The sequence below is a fragment of the Lepidochelys kempii genome, chromosome 11 (genome assembly GCF_965140265.1).
Source record: "Lepidochelys kempii isolate rLepKem1 chromosome 11, rLepKem1.hap2, whole genome shotgun sequence".
NCBI lineage: Eukaryota > Metazoa > Chordata > Testudines > Cheloniidae > Lepidochelys > Lepidochelys kempii.
In genome coordinates, this window is record NC_133266.1 from 67,057,039 (window position 1) to 67,081,115 (window position 24,077).

At 41.3% G+C, this 24,077-nt stretch overlaps 1 protein-coding gene across 3 annotated transcripts in view; it reads left to right on the top strand.

Annotated features, from left to right (window-relative positions):
- Positions 1-24,077, top strand: part of SPAG16 (sperm associated antigen 16) — a 722,158-nt gene that overhangs the window by 37,007 nt on the left and 661,074 nt on the right. For all 3 annotated transcript variants that reach the window (XM_073306724.1, XM_073306725.1, XM_073306726.1), the window contains one exon: positions 10,182-10,333. In XM_073306724.1, the coding sequence (XP_073162825.1) occupies positions 10,182-10,333 (152 nt within the window). The remainder of the gene's footprint in view (positions 1-10,181; positions 10,334-24,077) is intronic.

Below are 24,077 nucleotides of genomic sequence, written 5' to 3' on the forward strand. Positions count from 1 at the left end.
GTAACCATTTCTAACTTTTATACTTGAATTTATTTAAAATCCTGTCTTCTTTTGTTTTGTTTTATCTTTAATCTAAACCAATCCAGTGTTGTGTTTAAATGGAACTGTTTGATAACGCCTGTTAAAGTTGCAAACTGTTGACTTCTTACAGGGGCAACAGATCTTAATATCTGAACTGTCCCCTAGAGGCCTGGACAGTGCAGAACACATGTTTTGGGAAAATCTGGGACTGGGAGTGTGTTGGAGTCACCTTGCAAGTCATTACAAAGGTTGGTGGAAGCCAGAGTGTGACTGGTGCTTTTCTGACAGGCTGCTTGGGTCAGAGCTGCTGGGCTAGGGCTGCAGCTCTACACAGACACTCAGGGTGTGACTTGCATGCTGGTAGTCTGTTTTGTGAGTGGCCCAGGTTAGGACCTAAACCAGAAAAGCATTGTGAGGCATCCGGGGTTACAGGGGAGGTGGTGACAACCCGTCACTGCTCAGGATTGCACCCCAGAATGACAGTTGCTTTCATCACATACGTTCATTTAGTGGTGGTGGGTTGCCATTGCCAATATGAGGTGCTGCCATTTGGCTTCTCAACAGCACCCAGAGTTTCTACAAAATGCCTCTTTGTGGTAGTTTAGATGATTGGCTAATGAAGGTTGCTGTGCCTGAATACCTGTTAAGCCATATTAGCAGTTACAATCCATCTACTCTTGGACCTGGGTCTTCTCAACAATCAAATCAATGCTTAACTCACAGAATTGTGTTCATAGGTTCCACACTGGACTCAGTGGAAGAAAGAGCCTTTCTGCTGGAGGACAGGTCTCTGAGGTTGAGGGAGGTTATTCTCAATGCCGAGGAGTGTCTGACTTGAAGAGTAATCTTATTTCCTTGCTCTCATGGTGGCCACTACCTATGTAACTCCTTAGCCCAATGAGACCTGTGCAGCACTGGATGTCTCAGGTTTACTGTCCAAGTCCGGAACAATTTGCACTTGTGGGTCACCATACCTCCACACATCTTTCTTTCACTGGAGTGGTAATTAATGAGAACAAATGTCTTCAGAGGTGTCCAGTTTGATGCTCTGGCAGCATTGGTGATGTTAACTTCAGATGCGCCAAACGGTGGTGGGGGGGCACATCTGAATCATCGGGTGCTTCGAGGACATTGGTCTCATCTGGAAAAGATTCTGCACATCTGTGTGTTGGAGTTGAGAGCCATTTGTTTATCATTTATCAATCATTCTCTTTTCACATGCATGGAAGGATGGTGTAAGTAGTAATGGATAATAGTACTTCAATGTACTATGTCACCAAGCAGGGGGTGTGTGTTCACTTTTTTCTCCTCTTTGTGCAGAAGCAATAAGGTTATGGGATTGGTGCATCCTCCACTATGTGTTTCCAGTAACCCTGCATTTGCTGGGGGAGAGCAGTGTGACTGCAGAGTGTCTCAAACATGAGTGGTCCTTGAAGGATTAATTGGTTTACCACATACTTGCCAGAAGGAGTCGACCAGACTTGAACCTATTGGCAATAATGTGCAACAAGAAGTGTTGCCTTGTCTGCTCCAGAGCCAGCAGGGACAGCCAGTCTTTGTCAGATGCTTTTCTACAGCAGTGGGGAAGGAGCCTGCAGTATGACTTTTATCCCCTTTCCATTGATCCAGAAAATGGCAAGGATGGTACATAAGGACATGGTGAGGATGATGATCATTGTCCCAGTCTGGTCACACCAACAATAGTATACTGTGTCCTCCGACTGTCTAGCAGAGTCTCTGTGTGTCTTTCTCTGTCACTAGATCTCTTATCTGAACAGGAAGAGGTTTCTTCATCCCAACTGAGACCTCCCACACTGCATCTGATGGCTTGGGTGATCAACTGTATCTAATCTGAATCAGTCTACCAGACAACATTACAAATCAAAATGGACCAGATTTGTGACTTGGGATGACTGGGAAGGGCGTCTTTTCTGCTTCAGCATCCACGCCCTATGTTCTAGAGAATATTCCATCTTTTTAAAATATGAAGTGGTTAAGGATTCATTTGGTAACCATTTCTGCTTATCATACCTTAATTGCTGGTAATCACTGTGTTTAATACAATTAAGAGGCTTTATGAAGGGCTTATTTAATATGTATAGTCATTTGAGAGATCCTGTCCCTCTTGGATCTCAATTTGGCTCTAGCCATGCTGATGAAACTACCCTTTGAATCTTTTGCTGAGTGTTCCTTGCGTTGTTTATCTATTACTTTATTGATATGCCATCTGCCAGAAGGTAAATGCTCTTGTGACTGACCCACCATTCATCATTTTTCATAAACGTAAGTGGTTCTTTAGCCTGACCTCAGGATTTTGCCAAAGGTGGGTTTCTGATTTTTATGTCAATCATTTCATTGATTTGGTGGGTTTTGTTTTTCAAAACCACGTTATAATAAGGGTGATTCAGCTTTACTTTGGATGAAAGACGAATCCTTGCTTATTATTATACAGAACTAAAAGGTTTTGTAAATCATCCAGATTGTTTTTGTTTTTATGCTAAAAATTGCATGGAATATATGGTTTCTTCCCAGACCATTTCTAGGTGCCTTAAATAATGTATTGTTGAATGTTTTATTCTTTGGCAGAGACTTCTCTTCCAGGGACAATATGTCCACATTTCATTAGAGCTGTGGCAACGTCTCTTGCTTGACTTAAACAAGTCCCTGCTGTGGAGATTGGAAGAGCTGTTACCTGGAATTCTGTTCACGTTTTCAGTAAGCATTGTGCTTTGGACTTGGCCTCTAGGGCAGATGCTGCTTTTGGTAGAGTGGCACCTCAGTCTCTATAGAGTTAGGACTCTGTCCCCACCTCCAAGTTATTTTCAGCACTGCTTATGAGTCTTTACCCTAAGTGGGAATATGTAGAGCCACTTGTTACTTGTAACTCCAGTTCTTCAAGATGGCTTTGTATAGTCCTACTCCCCACTCACTGTCCTGTCTTTGTCAGAGTCTAATTGCTTTTTGTTCCCCGACATTGCAGTGGATGGAACTGAGGAGGTAGAAGGCACTCCACTCCTTATATAGCCTTGCTCTCAGGATGTTCAGAAATCCTGAAGGGGAAGGGACTGGTGGTGAGAGAGTGCTCTAATGGATACTGCTGGGAGAAGGTTTTACCATACGGCATCACAAGACAGCACAGTACCCATAAGTATGATTATGCAGAACCATTTTGAAGAACTCTGGTTACAAATCAGTAACCTTTCTTTACTTGTCTGAAATATTTTCTTAGGGCTAGATTCTGATACCTTTACTCACATGCAGTAGTACCTTACTCATCAGTAAGTCCACTTTAAATCTTAAAGAACGAGGAGTACTTGTGGAGATCTTAAGTTGCAAATAAATGTGTAAACCTTTGTGCCAGTGGAGGGGTCCTTGTTCATCTTTGTCACATTTCAGGCCAGGAAATGGAGTATAGGCTTCTTGTTGTATGCCAGTTTAGGGTGGGTAGGTGCTGTTGCCTGAAGGCCTGGAGCATGGGTTCCTCTTCTGTGCTAGTGCTTTGTATTATGAGTGCTCCATCTGTTTTTCATATTATACAAAGCTTTCATTTGTTAGGTGATTCAGAGAACCACTGTCCTGCTATTCACACACACTTATTTATTGTCCCAAAATCTTGAGCATTTGATAATACCAAAAAAGTGACAAGCAGGGGAGTACTTATAAATAAATAAAATCACTTTACATATCCAGTACAAATTATTAAACTCATCAGTCATCCACACGCCCACACAAGCTTTGATTTACCTCATCCCACTACTTCACCTTGCAAATGCTATTTCATTTCACTTCCTTCTAGCGTCATTGGCTCTCATGCTTTTTATTGCTCTGTGTTGGTCTCACTCATGTCTCAATGGGCAGTGTGTTTTTATTCAGTCAGTCTGCACTGCATACTGAAAGATGGTAGCATATCCTGCAGCATGTCATCAAAAGCTTTTTCTGGGGATGATGTATTTGAAATCTTGAGAGGTGGACCTATGCACAGATGTAAACAGGACAAATGTTGGTGGCAGTTTTTTTCTGAATTTCATGATCGCTTATAGGGAGCCAGCATACTGAGTGGAGGGCATGTGTGATGTGCTCACAGTAGCCTGTGTAGCTGAGGATGTCCATTGCGCACTTTGTACTAGCTGTAGTTACTCCAGGGCTGATAGCTTCATGCCCCTATAAACTGAATTGGTATAGTACAGTTTCCCATAACTGTCCTCTGTGTGTGTGTCCGTACAGTTAGCTCTCAAACCTCTTTTGTACATTTCCCTGGACTGCTGCTGCATCTCTTAGCAAGGACAGTAGTATCTCATGATCAACTGTGTGGTATGTTGCAGAAAGGCTCAAGAGAAAGAGTGGTTCTCGGCCCTCTAGCCATTGATAGAAGGAAATTGTCCATCAGTGCCACTAATGCTGTTTCCATTCCATATCCTGACCTGACCAGATTGGCTTTGGCTAGATGAGCTAGAAAGTGGCTTTACTAGCTTCTCTATGACATACTGGATGGTAGGTAGCTCAGTGCAAGGGGTTCTTCATTGTTGGTCAGACTATTCCATACCTCCTCTGTCTCCTTCAAATATGCAACACTCATAGTAGATTACGGAACTATTTTCTGAAGTTGGCAGCCAGATCTGATGTCCAATTCAGGAAAATTGTCTGAGATTTACTATTTACCTATTTATTTATTGGCGGTAACACCCACTATGTTTTAAGTGCTTTCCAAATACTTTAAAAGGATGATTCCTGCTCTAAGGCACTAGTTCCTCGCAGACCTACCTCCTGTCAAGGTTGTTACTGCTGTTTTAATCTCTTGCAAGTGTGTCTGCATTCATGTGTGGTCCCAACAATCAGTGCTCTTCTAGAGTGTTCTGACTTGGCACTTATGGGGCCTAATCTAATGCCTACTAAAGCAAATAGAAGTCTTTCCACTGATTTCAATGGACACTGGATCAGGCCCAAGGTATCTGCATATTTCCCCAAGGTTGGATCTAGACAGACAATCATCCTACACCCCAATTACTGGTAAGTAACACTTCTTTGTTTGGGCCTTCCTTTTCTGTCCTCTTCTATTTTGCTTAAGGGTAATACAAATGGTCATTTGCTCTACAAATCTGTGTGATCTTCAGGGTATGCCAAAAAGCCCATGTTTTTACCTTGGTTTCTGCAGATGCATGGCCATTATAAGGATTGGTACTTGTGCAAGGTAAAATTTAGTCACTCAAATAACATGGGTTGAGTTGATTTAATCTTTGGTCTATTATTCTCTGACTTTTTGGGGTGAGAAACCTCTGCTGCTCAGTCTCTTATGTGACTGTTTTTAGTTGATGCCAAAGGTACTTAGACCCATTTTTGTGAATTTTTAAATCTAAATAACTATATGGGTTTGTATTGTAATACTTTTTACAATTGTCTTTGGCTGCATGACCTAGCATCTCAACCTTGCACATTATTTTCTGGTTGTAACGGAACAACATAAAATAAATAAAGTGAAGAGAACTTAAATGTAAAATTGTGTGTGACTAACCTTAGCAACCATGTGCTTCAACTGAACTTTCTAAATGTGAGGGAAGAGGTGCTTGCCCTTTGCCTGTTCCACACTTGATGTGTAAATGTCATTCTCTCCATTTATGGGCATGCCAGAGTTGATAGAATATAGCATGTAAGCAATCTTTTACACATTTTGAGGGAGTGATAGTTATTTTCTACCATCTGCATCCAAACTCCTAAAATACACTTATACATTTTGATATGTCGGAGAATGACAATTTCAAGTCAATTATATATTTAAATTCTGGGTCCCATGGATTTAAAATGGGTGTCCTAAATTAGAGACCAGATTGTGCCACACATTATTGGCAGTGCTGAGCTTTGTCATCCCTGGGAAACTTTGCGTGGTGTGCCTCAGGATGGGGAGGCATAATCTCTCAGGTCTCTAGAGAGCAGGAGGAGTGCACGTCCCTTTGAAGGGTGCAGCCTGCCCCAACCTCATGTGTGCTTAGCCAGTTCCAGGGTGAAAGTGGGATGGACGGAGCAAGACCCCTTCCTGCCGTATAGGGGCACACACATAGAACACATCCTGCACGCCCTGAGCACAGGGCTGCTATTTTGTCTGGTGGGAGGAATAAAAGGGTGAAGTCTGCTTTTGCTCTCGTTCGCTCAACAACCACTTGAAGTCCAGGTGCAGTAGAAGGGAGATGTGGAGTAATGTTTACTTACTGCATCGAGTCTATTTTACCCAGTGTCCATTGCAAATCAATAGCGCTCTCTCACGCGTCCTAATTAAAGCTGTCGGACATGTAATCCATGATCAGCAAGATGTTATAAAGGAGTTGTCGATCTACCCCTTTGCACATCATGATAAAAATGTGTTCCCCAGACTTCCATCAAAAATCTGAGTGATCCGTGATCTCTCTGATTATTCAGTTGTCATGTTAATTTTGTTGAGTTACTTGCCTTTCAATTTTTTTAACATGATAGTGTATGTACAGCTGCTCTTTTGGGGAGTCAAGCGCTGGGAAACAAAATGTTGCTTGTGTGAGACTCAGCAGAGGTTGGAAACAGCATTCTCAACCTCCACACATCTTTCTAATTCAGAACATACATGTAGACTTGCTATGTGCGGCTACTGGGTTTTGGGAAGTAGCCAACAAGGTCGGTCCTCCGCTCATATGCTAATTTTGCATATTGTGGATTTGTGTTATGCATGCTCCAAACATATACACATTTTCCCCTTCTCTGATGCCTTGTGGAGCACTCATCTACAGTATGGAATGGATGTACAGCATTTCTCTGTATGAACTCCCTATTGTTTTGGCCACTGGTGCAGCAAGAATGCTGAGGTTCTCTTCGCTTTGGCCCGAACATGCAACATAAGAGAGTTCAGAATTTGGCCTTTCTCTTTCAGAGCTAGCTCCACAGATCATCCAACCTGATCTATACCTAAAACTTGGGTCAACCTAGTTACATCTTTCAGGAGTGTGGAAAAACTACAGACACTGCTAGGCCTAGCTACAGTCTCTTGAGAGGGTGGATTTGCTACCTTAACAGAAAAACACCCTTCTCTTGCTATAGCAAGTGTCTGTGTTACAGTGCTATAGCAGTGTACCTGAAGCTGTGCTCCTGTGGTGTTTGTAGCGTAGAAATAGCTTCAGTGTTGTCCCCATCTGTCTGTAACTGTAGGGGACAGAATCAGAGCTGATGGATAGCTGCTGAGGGACTAGTCCCCACCTTCCAGAGAGTCCTCAGTTGTGTTCTGTATCCTCTAGCTACTGGCAGGGCAGTGGAATCCAGCACCTACTGCAAGAGAGAATTAAAACAAAACTGCAGAACTGATTTGTGTTCTGTCTGGATTTACCACAGCACCCGCTCAGGTAACAGACTAGAAAGATGGTGGAGAAAGGGCCAAAGTGGATACCAAGACAGTGTCCCTCGGTTGCCCTGGAATTTGCAGCTGTTAAAGTTATTTAACACTCTGCCTGTAGCTCCATCAGATGTTTGCTCTTTTTTTAACTATTAGGTATAAGTATGATTCCCTCCTCCGGTTTCCTAAATAAATAAGTACAAGTTAGTAATTGGAAATCTTCTTAAAGGGCCAATTGAGCAAAGCATTTTAGCGCTCAACTAACTTCAAGCGTGTGCATGCCAACTGGAGTCCCTACTCTCATGCTTCCTTTTAAGACTCTTCACATGCTAAAGAGTTTGGCTGTACTGGGACCAGGGCTCAAAAGGATACAATATTAGAGCCAGTAAGGAGAAAAAAAAAAAAAAAGGTAAATTGAGAATTTTTTAATTGAGAAGAGGGATGGCTATTTTGTGAAAATATTAATGAAAAATGTGCCCATGTTGAATACGAACTTCTTTTTAACCTGCCCTGTCCAAAATTTGAACTAGGAGCCTACACAGAGAAGGGCTAATATTTGTTCACTGAATTATTATTTGCTTGTATTGCTGTAGTAATGGACCAGGATCCCATTGTGGTAGGTGTTGTACACAGAACAAAAAGACAGTTCCTGACCCCAAAGTTCTAAGTAATCATTGTTCTGGCTTACATATATATTTGAACCCAGCACTGCTATTAGAATTGGTTCAGAAAACCATGCAATGAAATTGTTACCAGCTCAGTATATTTCTTGTATTCTCTGGAATCTGCAGCTGTTTATTATTCAATTATGAAGTCTAACTCAATGACTTTCTTCGTGGTTGAATTAACTCACTTCTAAGCCTGTTACCATGTTTCCTCCTTCCTTGATCTGATGTAACTGCTCTCAGGATGTCATGGAAAAGGAAATTTCAAAGGCATTAGTTGAAATACTTAGACCTGACTGACCTTTTCCAAGCACAAGGCAGTCAGAATGGGAAACATGAGCTGTTACCATTTTATAGAGTGTAATCACAATCCTTTAGATTTTGGTCATTCTTTCAAGCAGTTACTGACTTTTTAAGCTCTTTAACTTTCATAGTTCTGTGGTGGTTTATAAATATGTATATTTCACAAGCGCAAACAAACCCAATGTCCCATGAGCATCATAATTGCGAGTGGGTGATAGTTATTGAGTGAGGGGGAAATCTTCCACATGAATAAAACAATTCTGCATTATATAGTACTTCAGGAAATGTTATTCATAGCGTTTACTGCAGTAGTCGTCTTCACTTTTAAAGAATTGATAATAGGGCTAGTCTGTTTTGTAAGACACAGTTCTTTTCACCTTTTTGTAGCTTTTATTGGAGTTCATCATACAGAAGGTTTTGATCCTCATTTAATCCAACTTACGCATCCTGTTTTTTTGAGAGTTAGAATTTCACAACTGAACTGAACTTTACTTACAAAGAGCAGATTTTATTAGATGTGTATGTTTAATTTTGTTTCAGCCTAGTTATTTTATTTGTTTAGTGCCGTACAAATAAAATGTGGTGTTTCGCTAGCAATCCTGGGGGAAAAAAAAAATAGGGTTGAACAAAACATTTCTTTAGATCCCAAATGAAATGTTTTGTATTGATTTTGAGAGCCTTTTAATCTTTTATATTTACAAAAAAATGAAGGAAATTTTGAAATGGAATTTCTGAATGTTTTTTGTTTTGACATTTTGTAACTTTTGTGGGTTTTGTTTTTCACAAACAATTTGTCAAAACATTTCAGCGTGTCATATCTACCATTTTTTTTTTTGCTCTCCTCTTCCTCCTCCCTCTCCCCCCCACCCCTCCAAAAAAAAATCAGCTGAAAAATTTTGCCCAGTTCTACATGTGATGTTTTAAGGTTGGGATTTGCAAAAGAGACTTAAGAGCCTAAATCCCATGGAAATTCAGTGTTCCATTCTTACTCCTCCAGGGGTGCAGGATCCATCCCAATGCAATACCGACATGCACAGTATCCCATATGATTGCAATGGAAACTTTCTAAATATGAAGCAGGTGTAAACCAATGTAATCCTATCTGCCTTAGTCTGTGGAGAACCTGAAAGACTATGAAATTTCCCATTCATCTCAGTGAAGCAGTAACTGTCAAATCTGATGACAATTTAAATGTCAACATTAACTATCTTACTGCTGATTATTTTAGCAGAAACATCAAGCAAATGTGTTTGTGTCAGGTTTGGGAGGCAATGGCAGACACTGGGATGGAATACAATGGGGAAGCTTTTTGTGCTGGAGTGAAAATTCAAACGCCCGCTCTGTACGTTTTGTACGCCCTCTCTACATTTGTGGGAAAGGAAAGAGGAGGCGCATTCCTTCCTCCGCAGCTATTTCCTGGGTTCCAAAATAATTTCCTCATCTTATTGGATGCCAAAAATTACAATTCTCCCCTATCTAGTTACCAAACCCTGCAGCTTTTCTTTGACTACTACAGTGTTGTTCATATTTTCAATACCAGAATCTGCAGCATGCTGAAATTCTGGGGCATTGTAATAAAAGTTAAGTGGATTCACACTCAGAACTTGTATTAAAGGGGCTGAACGGAGTGGAAGAGTCGTATGCATAATTTTAGAGTTATTGATACGTGCAACCTTGATTACTTGGATATCACTTTATTTCAAAGACCTACTTTGCATGAATTTCAGCTTCCAGTTCTGTTTAGTTTTTTCACAGTGGGATTATTGCTAGGTAAATGAAATTTTCTTTTTTTAAGAATAACAAGAGAAATAAGTTCTAAGAGGATGAAATAGTTTTTTATTTTATAGCAGGTCATAGGTGTGAAAGGGAGGATGGAAGACAGGGTCCTACACAGAAAGCTGTTCAAGAAAACAGGGAGCAAAAATATCTGTATGCTGGCGTTGCTCCATATGATCCTGCCAAAGATCCAACAAAGCAGAAGGGCAAGAGGTATTCAAAGGTATGAAACGCTCATTGAATCTAAACTAATCTTCTGTGTTTTACTAAGTTAGTGGAAAGATAGTGAATCAATGTAACTGAGAGCAGAGTCTGGCTCTCTATTCTCACATGTTCAGAAAATGTATGTAGGGTAAACATCTAACCATTAAAGAGCTCCTGAGTTTGTATCTTTCAGATACAAAACAGAATAGTTCAGATAATTGAATGGAGTTGTAAGAATATACAGGACTAGTGAGGTTGGGTCAGAAGTCCTGCCTCGGGAGCCCAGTCACTGGCTGGGTGACAGTGAGTGAGTGCACTAGGATAGGGAGTGCACAGAAGCTGCACTAGAAACTATACTGCAGTTCAAAACTCTAAGCAGAAGTTCTGACTGCAGTCTTACTTCTGTGTATCACATGCTCTTCGTAGGGATCCTGGCCCATGCTGTAGGGCTTATAAACTTTGCAAGAGTTTCAGTTCTGTTCATTTCGTGCCTTCAGGGGTCAGAAACACCAGAGTTGTTCCAGGTATCGGCCTACAGAGAGGGGACAGGACCGGGCGGGGAGTGGAAAAATCTGATTGCTTGTTTCTGGTCAGCTAAGATGTCCAAGCTGGTGTTCAACAAGATATGCAGTTGCTCGAGTTTGCAGGCTGTGGTCTCCTCCCAAATAATTTAAAACAAAATTTTGTTGCTTTTTTGCTATGCTTGTCTAAGAGGATTTCTTCAGATTTTTCTTGTTTTGCTTGGATTATTGTGCTGGGGTTTCTCATTTTTAGTCTCTTGATTTTAATGTGTTTTAATTTCACTTAATTTTATGTGGAGAGTTTTTTGTCCTCACTTTAATATTAACTAAAATACTATGGTCCTCACCAGTCTGAGACTGAGTCATAGCGAGGGACCATACAATGATTTCTTTTCCCCAAATTAAAGTAAAAATTCGAATATCTAAAACTATGTAAGGCACTAAAATTGCTACAGCAGCCTACTCTTGCTTGGCTGGCAGCAACTGTTGGAGCCTTTTTGGGGGAGAGAGGCTTTTGACTACCTGAATGTAGCTGGAAAGTCCAGCCCCAGTCTTGTCCCTCCCTATCTCCGCAGACTTCTGATTAAGCTTGCATAGCAGTGAATTCCTTGCATGGTTCCATCTCTTATTCTGCAAAGACCTTGCTTCTGTGGTTGACATCAGCGAGGTCCCTCCACTCTGACTAGTGCTTAGTTTTAGTTTTCTGTTCCTTCCCTCCTCTTTCTACCCCTTCCTCTGGGTAACAGCTCAGTTCTATCACTCTATTCGGTCCTTCTCCTTGCTGTATACCTGAGGCAGGTCAGTTCTGGCTTGTCTCCCTTCCTGTTATCTGAATACTGCTGTGCCTCATGCCACACTCAGCCCAGGCCCAGTCTCCTTCGATGAATCTTTCCAGTGGTCAGGAAATTTAATCCTTTGACTTACCTGGAAAGCACTTGTATTTATCTCTGGCTGCTGGGCAACTCTATTTTTCTCAGCCTGGCAGGTCAGAGATACATGAACTCCACAGAGCACTGGGGTAAAGATTAAATCCTGGCCCTACTTAAGTGAAAGGGACTTTTACTATTGACTTCAGTGGGGCTAACATTTCACCCTTGGGAATTATAAGGTTTCTTCTCCTATTACATTACAATGCTAATTGACTGGATCTGGCAGGCTTCTCTGCTGCAATGGATTTTATAAGCCCCAGGTGAATCCTATCCAGGTACCCTGAAGTCTTTTTTGGCTCCTGGAGCTAGTTTAGAAAACTAGAGAATAAGTCCAAAAATAGCCTACTAAATATTCCAGGAATAGTCAAGTATACTATTCCTTGTTGAAGTGACAAAATAAACCAAATCTGGCATTTTAGGAAAGAAAGTTAGATATTTTTTCCCAAGAGTGAAAAATCTGATTTTTAAAAAAATCTCATCTTATGACTATATTGTTCCAAAATGTTTCCTTTGGTGGAAAAGCATGCATGAGAAACTATAGGTGCATTGTTTATTTTTGGCCAAGTTGGAGATGGTGGGGGAAAGCCAAAATCTGCTTTAAAACAGGAAGCTGGTGATATCAGAGAGCTATTTATATCAGACTACCGTCTCTCCATAATAATTTCTGTCTTGTAATTCTCCTCCCCCATATCTACTGAAATACAGTTCTACTTTGAGAAGTGATTCTAATAATTACACTTTTACTAAATTTCGTAGGTGCCTCCTCCAAGTGGGAAAGATTAGGCTTTGATTGACTGCTTTATCCCTGTTAGATCTCCACTATAATGATGATGGGGATCAGACCAGTGGAGGTTGCCTCAATTGCATTGTTTGCAGCAGAAAAGCCTGGTAAAACATGCCAGATCTTAAGCAGATTGGTCCCTCACTTAGTCATGGTCTGTTCCTGACATTGCAATTTATGCTGAAGATAATGTCACAGATAACGTGATGGGCCTGATTCTTATTTACATTAAGACCCCTTTAAGTGCTCTGGTGGTATAAAGGGAATTTAAGTGGACGTAAATTAAAGTTACACTCACTGTAAAGCCCCTTTACTACTCTGGGTGTGTAAAGGGGTCTTAGTGTAAATACAGATCAGGCCTCATAAATCAGGAGAGGAGTAAGCAATAGGGATCAATACAAATTAATAATCCTGTCCTTTATCATGAAAGAGGGAAAGAGACATAAAAGAAACCATGTGAGATATAAATAGAATTGACTGTAAAAAGAATGTTTTCAATAACTTTTCAGGAGGGCTCAGAGTGTTTAAAGCTTAGCCAAAGTCGGAGACAGTGAACTGTTCATCTACAATTAGTAAGAGATCTTATACTTTCAAGGATAGCCACCTTGATTACATTATTACCAGTTTAAAAAAAGGGGAAAAAAAACAAACCACTCAGGAAGTGTCTTTGGTACAAAAATTAGAAAATATTTGTATTAAATTTACTGTTCAAACATGAGTGAGCTCTAACAATTAAAGTGTTTTTTTAAAATCTTTTGAGAACACTGCGGTCCAACCATCTGCTAAACAGGGATCTCTTGGTTTGATTTGCTCAGTGTCAACTAGCTACAAATATGGCCAGTAGCTGAGTTATCAAGTTTTCTCCAAGGATAGTCAAACACTTCAGTATCCCAATGTCTTATAAAAGCTGATTTTTAATTTAAAACCTAAGGTGTCTTTGTAGGTTTTATAACAATAACAGTGAAAAAGCAGCAAGGGATTTCTGTGCAGGGAATGCCTTTTCCTAGTTCCAAAAGCTTTGTTTCAAGACTTAATTAGGTCATAAAATAACAGGTGAGGAAACAATATCAAAATCTCTACTCTGTAATTTTCCTATATCAATACCTCATAGGTTAAGCATTTGAATCTAATTTTCCATAAGACATTTACTTTAATGAAAAAACTCTTACAGCTCAGACAACCTTTGATAATATGATTGTCTATATATATCTGGAGTAGATTTTATTAATTGATTTTCTTATTAATTCATGTCTGATTTCAGATAGAGTGCACTTCGTAGTTGTATTTTTGTGTGTTTTTATTTTAATTAGCAAAGCACTTTCAGCTTGTATTCTTGTCTGTATTCTGGCAGTAATTTACTGTAAGATGTAATTTCATTTTCTAAAGTTTTTATTAGGTGCAAAACTTTATTGAAAGATGCATTGTAAAGGTCTGGGGCTGAGATATTTTCTACCACTGTGGAACAGAGGTTGAAAATGATGGCAAATGACACTTAAAAAATTTGTTTAGAGAAATAAAATGCAATACTGATAGGAATAACAGCTCTTGTAATTATTAGGTCTATGTTCCTTGATAAGATGATATGTGCGTGCATGTATGTAAGAAGTCTGAGTTGTTCCTTAGAACTGAAAAGATCTTTGTAAAAGGTACAAAAAATAGAGTGAAAAAACGAAGACCCTGATCTTGCAAACATGTATGTAAATAAATAACACTTTAGGCCTAGATCTTTAGCTGATGTAAATTAGTACAGCTCCACTGACTTCAGTGGAGCTATGCCAGTTTCGACCAGCTTAGGATCTGGCCCCTTGAGTTCAATTCACATGCCTGTAGTTACCAATATGCACGTGTATTTGCAGGAGTGGGAAATCAGACTTTTAAAACTGTTTCTGTGACTCATGTAGGTATTGCTACATAGTAACCTTATAATTCTTATCTTTACTGAAATATTCAAGGCATAATAAATCGGTGGAGCAAGAAAAAACCTTTTTTATTGCAAAATGTTTTTTCCAAAGGAATTTACACAGCACCTGTGGTGGTCTTTTATATAAGAATTGTATTTCAACGATATCATATTCCCCTTCGTCTCTGCTCTGAGATACCATTTAGTGGGCTTAGGAAGAATTTCTATCTCCCTTCTTACTCCTGCTTCCCGCCAGGGGATGTTCATACCACTCACATCTCTCTCCTCAACAATGTCAAGCTATTATTGCGTTTCTGCAAATGTAGGCATCAAGAGCCTGTTCTACCACCCATTGAAGTCAATAGATGTCTTTCCATTGATTTTAATGGGCTTTGAAGCTGGACTCGAGTCTGTCACCATCCTGGGGTTAGGAGGAGGAGATCTTTTGTGAGGTAAACCCTCACTTTTGCAACTCCAGTTATAGTGATTTGGGGGAATAGGGGAGAAACTTACATTGTAGGAGGGTTCCCCTGCATTTTCCTTGGAGTGAATGCATGCAATATTCTGTTTGTAGTGGCTGATGGTGGCCTCATTCTTAGGATATACAGTGGGCCTTTTCCATGTGTGAGAAAAATTAAAAACAAAAATAGAAATAAGATTTATTCTTTGAGTAGTGTCCCTATGGGTGCTCCACTGTACGTGTATGTGTGCCCGAGTGCCTCTAATCGGAGATTTTTGGTAGCGGTGTCTATTGAGCCCACACATGTGTTCTCCCTCCCTCATGGTCGGCTTCGAGGCTATCTAGCGCTGTGCAAGTGGACATCCCCCCTCCCCCCACAGTTCCTTCTCAACTGCCTTTGGCCTGGAGAGCGAGCAGTCGTCCCTTCCTTTTCTGTGTCATTAGCATAAGTAGTTGTTGTTGTTCTTGTTTGTTTTGTTCTCCTTAATAGTTATTGTTTCCTTTTTACTCCGTTGGGATTAAAGGAAAAAAAAGAAAAGGAAAAGAAAAAAACTTTAGTTTACATTTCCTGCCCTATGTGTGGGGGATTCCCCCTCCCCCAGGCATTTAGAAGACTTTTTTTAACTGAAAAAACTTAAAGGGAAAGAAGAGGAGGAGGAGGAAGAGGAAAGAAAACCTTTCTTCTGCATTCCTCACTGCTAGAGGATATTAGCCCCCGGCCCAGAGGCATGCCTGGTTCTAGGAGGTGCCTTTCCTGCAAGGAGTCGATTCCTGTAATGGCCAGACACTCTCCCTGTGTCTTGTGCCTGGGAGAGTCCCACAGAAGTGTTCCCCTGCCACAGCTAAAACTGCAGTCTCACAGGAACTGGGAGCTCCTTTTGGAGAAGGCACTTCAGCCTCCAGGGGACTCTGGTGCTGACACGGTTATGTAGATGCCTCCCCTAATAGGCTGGGGAGCTCATCTACATAACCACAAGGTTCATGGCAAGTGGTCTTCCACAGAAGTGACTCTCGATATCACTCTTTTGGAGCCAAGGGCTGTCAGGAACACCTGTGCACACTTTCTGCCTTTCATCAAGAAACCCACATGAAGGTTTTACATAAATTATCAAGGGGGTGTCATATCTCCCTCCCTCTGCACAGAAGCACTCAAACTTTTGAATTGGTGCATCATCACAATGTGCTCATCTCGGCTGTCTGTCTACCAGGGATACAGAATGTGACAGCTGACCATCTCGGTCATAATTTTTCTCATGACCACGAATGGAAACTGAAGTCAGAGGTGCTTTGAGAGATATTCGCTCTTTGGGGGACCTTGACTAAGGATCTCTCTGCTGCTTACCGGAACAATAAATGTCCTTGTTATTGCACCAGGGCTGGTCTTGGGGAAACATTCACTGGGAGATGTCCTCAACCTCCCATGGGACAGGGACTTCTTGTATGCCTTTTCCCAGTTTCCTCTTTCCAAGGTCCTGTTGAAAATTCAACAAGACAAAGCGAGAGTTATTCCGATTGCCCTTCCTGGCCAAGACAAGTCTAGTTCCCTTACCTGACACAGATGGCAATATGTCATCTGGTTCCTCTTCAGCCCATTTCTTACCTGCTCTCTCAAAACAACGGGCTGATCCTTCACCCCAACTGGTGGGTCCTACACTTTCAGGCTTAGTTCCAAGGCTTAGAGGCAAAATGCTCTGACAAGCTGAAAAACATGTTGCTCCACAGCCAGAAGTTGATCTCTCGACGTAATTACCTACAAAATGGAAATGATTCCGAGTTTGTCATTCTAAACACATAACCCAACCTCATCTTCCCTCCGTCTGATTTTATATTACATTTTAGATCTCAAGAGGTCAAAACTCTCTCTCAGCTCCCTTTAGGGTACATATCGTGGAGAAAACGGCTTTCCATGGCCAGGTAGAGAGATACTCCTGTATTTGCTCACCCGTGGATGCATAGATTTCTTGAGGGCATTGGGAATCTCTTTCCATGTGTGAGACCACCTGTTTCAGCCTGGGATCTTAACCTAGTTCTCAGGGCTTTGACTAGACCTCTATTTGAGTCCATGGCAACTTTCTCTCTCTCACCTGTCCATGACTACAGCATTTCTAATTGCCATCAGCTGAGCTAGCTGTATCGGAGAAATAGCAATCCTGATGGCACACCCACCGAGTATGGTCTTTGTCTTTAAAAAAAGTAACTGAGGCCGCATCCCAAGTTTCTCCCTAAAGTTGCCTCCACTTTCCATATGAATTAACAGATCTATCTTCCTGTTTTTCCCCCCCAAAACCACATTGTGATATCAGCGAGGCAATTCTCCATAAGCTAGATGTTAGAAGAGCACTAACATTCTACTTGGACAAGACTAAGGACTTCAGGAAGTCCCCTAAACTCCTTCCTTTCACTCATGGAAAGATCCAAACGCTGTGCAATATCAGCTCAAGCATTATCCAAAGAGATCTCTGGTTGCATTATCACTGTTATTAAGGGTAAAACTCATCCAGAGTCTATACACACTCCATGAGGTCAATTTCTACTTAGGGACATCTTTAAGGAATGTGACGGATCTTGGAAATCTGCAGAGCAGCAACTTGGGCCTCTGCGCACACTTTCGCAGAACATTTTGCGATCACTGGAAATTCAGCCTCTGATGCCATCTTCAACTCCACAGTAATCTCTTTAGTAACAGAATCCACAGAAGCAGGGCCATCCCTAGCTATTCTGGGGCCCTATGCAGGTCCCCCACACAGGGAGGGGGTGTGGGGCCCCAGGCCTCGGCGGGGGGGGGAGAGGAGCTGGCTTGTGGGGCAAGGGGGAACCGCCCTACAGCACTCACTGGCGACACGGCTGGGGCTGGGTCGCTGCACTTCCTGCAGCCGGTGAGTGCAGGCCCGGTCCTGCTGCACTCCTCAGGGGAGTGGGGGCAGGACTGGGGTGGAACAGGAGCAGGAAGAGGCGGGGCGGGGGTGGAGAAGGGGCAGGGGCCATGGGGAAGATGCGGGGCAGGGGCTGGAGCAGCACGCAGCTGTGCAGGGCACCCGGAAATTTGGTGCCCCAAATTTCCTAGTGCCCTACACAGCTGCGTACTTTGCGTATGGGGCCCTCTACAGAAGTCCCAGCCTCCAGTGGTGGCTGCTGCTCAGGAGTCACTTACAGTGGAGCAGATGCATATGTTTCAGTTCCATGAAGATGTGGAAAATGGGTCTTCTCTTTGGCTATCTCATAGTTTTGATTCTTGTAAAGCTAAATTGCTAGGCATCAGGTCTGATATGGTGATCTCACGCCGTTCTTCCACTTCACCTGAGATCTCACCATTTCGGAGAATAACCGGCATGTAACCTTCAATAAAAAGGATACCATCACTATGCAGTGAGAAAAATAGGCATATGTTAAGCTTTCACGATGACCCCGAACCTAACCCAAGATTAGGAAGGGTGCCCGTGAACAAGGAACATGAAGAATGTTAAGATGTTATTTGTGGACTTCGTAGTAACTTCCTACCTGCTTCTTGGGACTCAGTGAGGATTGATAGATTTTGCAATCTGTTTTTTTTGGACATTGTCTATAATCTGGTGGAGTGTGAGGAATCATAATTGTTCTTTGCCTATCAAGATTTTGCTGATTTTTAGGATGTCATTTTTTCTCATATGTACTTTCTACTATGAACCTCCCCATTATTGATATTGGGTGGGGTTTTGTGATCCTTCTTTGGAGTGTCAGTGTTTTGGTGGCCACGACAGTTGAGAGGGTAGGTATGGCAAGATATCTGGCACCGAATTCTACAGGTAGCAATTTAATTATGATAGAGTATCTAGGAGCTAAAATGTATTTTAACAAAAAATGTAAGCATAAGAGTGTTTAAACTACTTGTACTGTCCTTATTTGATAGTGGTATGTATCTGAAAGCTTTATCTCCAGCCAGATGTGCAATCCCTACTTTGCCATTTTTGAAATGCAAGGACAGGTTGTGATTTTAATTCTACTGACTTGGGACTCTGCCAGACTCTTCAGCTTAGACACATTTTTAGAAAAGGTCAGGATGTGTCTTAGTTTGTCCACCTTTTCCCCTCCTTAGTGTTTGCAGGCAGTCCTAGTCTGTTTGCTGGAGATCTATACATGTGGTGATCTACAGCTCAAACTAAGTGAAGCATCCTCGGTCAAAGCATGTCCAGGAGTCTAGTCTAAGAGTAGGTTCTGTGCCAGGCAGGCTGGAGACAGCCAAGAGCTGTCAGTCAGAAGGGTCCTCTTAAAGACCCACACACTGCATCCAGGACTACGACATTCTCCCCTCCTCCCCCCGCACTTTTGGTATGTGACAGCAATGATTTGCAACTTAAATACCTCACCACACTTTTTTGACTTTAAAAATCTTATTAGCTCATTTAGGGTTACATTGAGCAGCTTTACTCATCTACTCTCTGCCAAAGCAAGAACACTTCTGTCGCAAAAAGATAAAAGGTGGCCATGGTGTCCTCTCCGTCAAACCAGGGGAGGCTCCCTTGTACAGGGAAAATCAGGAATCCTTCTGCTGTGGGTGAGCCACATGGAAAGGGTAAGTCCTTTGCTTTGGCACCTATAGCACTCTGCTTCATTCAATGTACACCCTAACGATAAACAACGAATTAGGCAAAGGCCTATGATTTGGTAGCCTATTGTCTAAGAAATAATATATGCTAAGGGAATGAGAGGCTGTATTAGAATGCACATATGAGAGTGGCAGAGCTCGAATTGCATAACTACAATTCATTTCAGCATTGCCTGGCTTTTGAGGACTTAAATGTGTTGTCTTAATGATTTGTTATTTTAATTGAAGTGGCTAATGCCTTTTAAAAAAAACCCTAGGAAATCATTTGTATCATTGATATTGTTACTGGGCTCTGTGATGGAGTGTGGATCCCACACAGGCCCTGAAAGGGTTAATGAGGGCCTGAGAGGCCAATTACATTATGTGGTGGGCGGGGAGGAGGAGGAGAAGAGTGCCAACCTTAATTAGAGAGGAAGTCCCACGGGGAGGAGCTGAGTAGTGATGAAAGCAGAAGAAAGTTGAGAGTGGAAAAGGGAGCTGCAGGTAGAAAGTGAAGAACTCTGCAGTCACTGTCTGGGACTAGGTTGTGAGGAAAGAACCCATGGAGAAATTTGTCCAGAGATCCTCTCCCAAGGTTGGGGAGGGGGAGTGTGGCAAGAGTCCTGGGGAGTCTGGCAAGAGGCCAAAAGAGAGAGAGAGACAGACAGCAGCCACTGGGTGTGTAGCAGGCTCTATTGGCAAGCCTCCATAAAAGGGCTGTATTTGAACTTGCTAGGTGAGAGCTCTGAGAGGTGCTCAGTGGAGGAATAGAGCAGCAGAAAGGGATAGGAGGTTTAAGTTTATATACCTTTTGTTTAGGATTTTTGTTAGAGGATTCAGAGGACAGCTTGAAGGGTATGTCTACACTGTAGCTAGGAGTGAGCCTCCCAGACTGGGTAGACACACTTGCTCTAGCATCACCCAAGTGAGCATGCTAAAAATAGCAGTGTGGACATTGTGGCTCGGTGGAGACTCAGGCTAGCCAGCTGAGTTCAGACCCATGGGGCTGGGTGGACTTGAGATCCTGAGCTGTCCACGCTGTTTTTAGTGCATTAGCTCAAGCAGAACTAGCGCAAATCTGTCTATTTGGGCTGAGAGGCTTGCTCCCAGTTACAGTGTAGACCACCTGAGAATCCTGGTCCTTGGGAAGGGGGCGAAGGCACTGAGAAAAGGGTGTGAGGACCATGAGTCCCAGAGATAGGGCCGAAGACCATTTTCTAAGGACATTACTGTTTTATGTCGGACTTTGTTACCCCAGAAGGTGTGGACTAAATTGTGCCCTGGCCTGAAGGCCAAGTCATGCGAAGAGGCAGACCACTCGATCATGTGAAGGGTAGTCATTGGCTGGGGGCACCAGATGGGGAGAGCGCTGCTACATCATGTCTAACCACAAGTAGGTGCTCAAGTGGGGAGTCCAACCCCCTTCATGGGGTCCAATTGTATATGGGCGCACGCGCTCTCTCTCGCGTGTGGTCATTCACGTACAGTCTCATAAGTAGGCTTGGCAGAATTCTATGTTTTAAAATAATTAGATAAATATCTAAACTTTCTACCGATAATATTTACATGCTAACATGAAAAGGCAGCAAAAGAGAGAGTATCAGCACAATTTTTTTCCAGTTTGAATGTTCTTTCAACATAGTTTCTTGAGATTTTTCTAAGGTTTTTGTTTTTTCATATTTATAATGTTTTATTAATTTTGCCAAATACAACAAATCTATCAAAATACCAGATTCATCAAAGTATACTAAGTAAAAAGGGTTAGGATAAAGGGAGGGGAGGGAAAGTGACATATCTATCTTTATGGTTATCTACTTTAAGCTTAGACCTCTCAAAAGACATCAAAAATTGCTTTGAATTTTTTGGGCATTCTCCTTCTGTGGAATGCCAGTCATTTGCTAGTTGCAAGGTCAACAATATCATTGAGCCAGGCATCAATATTTGGTGGAGATCGACTTTTCTATTTTTTCAGGATCCATTTTTTTAGCAACCAAAGCTGCACATTGGAACCGTGCTGCCTTTTTTACCAGGTAACTTCCATGTATCATGAGTATAGCCAGAATGAAGTTTAAGGGGGAGGGCTCCAATGTAGCCAGTTTTTATCATCTTTAAAGGAAAGCAAAAAGACTAAAAATTGCAGGAATGTACTATTTAGTGCTCCACACAAGGTTTGGAGGAGAGAGCCCCTCTCCTGGGACCCTTAGGAGCCGCAAAAAATAATAAATAAAAAAAAAAATCTGACACAAAGGTTTGCCTTATTCACTTTGCGGCACAATATATGCACTGATGTTTGTATGCATGTCTTGATCTTTGATTATATATTTGAGGTCGGTGTAAGTCTTTTAAGATGAAAAATTATATGGCAGAGGAAAACTTGCTGAATCTATTCACTGCTCATTTCCAGACCTGTTAACAGTTGCATTATTTTGAAAGGTATAGAATTTTGGAAAGAAAATTAATTTTCGGAGGTGTTACATGAATTCCAATAAAACATAATTTTAACGTTAAGTTCTTATTTTATTTAAGATTTTTGCAGAATAAATTTTAGTCTACAGTGATGCATTTCATCACAATTCAAGTGTGTCATATAAACAGTTGGATAGCACAATGGGTCCTGATCTTGACTGGTGTATCTAAGTGCCACTATAATACAAATAATGCTTGACTTTGTGATCCATACACAATTATATCAAAATGTTGAAAAGGAAAAAATGTATTTGAACAGGAAGAATAATCACCCAGGATATATTTTTAAAGTAATATTCTTCCAAAATGAACATTCTTAATACCTTTTGTGTCAACTGTCCAAAATGGGCCCTCTTGATTATCACTTGAAAAGTTTTTTTTTTTTTTTTCCCCTGCTGATAATAGCTCCTCTTAATTAGCCTCTTACACTTCCACCTTTTTATGTTCTCTGTATGTATAAATATCTTCTTACGATATGTTCCATTCTGTGCATGCGATGAAGTGGGCTGTAGCGCACGAAAGCTTATGCTCAAATAAATTTTAGTCTCTAAGGTGCCACAAGTACTCCTATTCTTTTTGCTGATCGACTAACACGGCTGGTACTCTGAAACCATTCTAAATACAGAATTCTGTAGTTGTTCTACATTAGTGGTCAGGGATATGGTTAAAAAGAGAGTATGCATGCTACAGTACTGTATACTTACCAAAATGAAAAATTGATGTAAATTGAATGAGACCATAGTTCGCAATACTAATTGTTTTTCTATTTTTCCATTTTAATGTAGTTCAGTTTTAATTATTCATGCATAATACTGGATCCCTTTCAATTTACAGAAATGTGATTGAAATGTAAAATAAGCACTCAAAAGCCTAAAGTCTGGAGGAAGGGGCTCAGGTGCTCATTTAGTGTAGTATTTATATTTGGAATTAACAATTCTGTGTTGAATCATAGATTTTCACTCTTAAATCTTTTCCCCCAATATTTAAACAAAGCTTTTGCATATGCAAACATCTCCTTAAGAAAAATGAAATTCATTTTTCATGAAGTCTAAGTGTAAATGTTGAATCTCTCTAATATACCACAAGCATCCTGGTCGTAAACATGGTATTAGCTCTGCTATTCATCCTATTCTGTGTTGTTTACATTGTATACTTGACTTCTGGGAGTAAAAAATAAAGTCTTAATTGCTTTGGGTAGAATATACTGGAGGTGTTAAATGAAAGAAAATGCTAAGGTTACACTCCAAATAGCTTATGAATTAATAACCAGATTATTCCCCAAACCATTGCAGCTATGATCCATTGAGATGTTGGCTGTATCTTTTAAAAACAAGTAGTTTTTGCTTAAGCAGTTTTAAATGTCTGTATAAATATATACACACACTATTGTATATGGTTGTGATGGTATATAATCCCCATTCTGATCTGGAAGCAGTTCACTTGCAGTCAGAGTCTCCGTTAGCCCTTCTCCAGGTGCATCTGTATTGACTGTTAGGGCTGGGTGTAGATTTGAAAAAAGGAGGAAGCTTAGTAGTTGTGGGGGAGGAGGAAGGGGAAAAGAACAGACCAGCTTCTCCAAGGGTGAGCTGGAAGCCCGACTAAAATAAGCTGCAGTTTGCCTGAACCCCTGAATAAGGGGAGGAGCGTGCCAACCTCTGCACCATGGGGTTGATTTAGGCACAGAAGCCCGTTTACACTTCCATTTTGAGACTTTTCAGTTAGCCAGTTTTTAATCCATTCAATGTGTGCCATGTTGATTCTGTATTGTTCTAGTTCCTTAATCAAAATGCCATGTAGTACCTAGTCAGTGCCTTACAGAAGTCTCAATGTATTACATGAACACGACTATCTTTATCAGCCAAACATGACATCTTCCCCCATCCGCCCCCAAAAAATCAGTTAGGTTGACATACCCATGTTGTTTAGCATTAATTATGTTACTCTCCTTTAATTCTATATTAATTGAGCCTGTATCAGCTGTTCCATTATTTGAATGGCAGGACTATACTGACCTGGAGTGTCCTCTTGATATTTTTAAAATATTGGCACAATATTAGCCGCCTTACCATTCTCTGGAATTCCACCAGTGTTTGAAAACTTATTGAAAATCAATATTAATAATTCAGAGAGCGCCTCGGCTCAGCC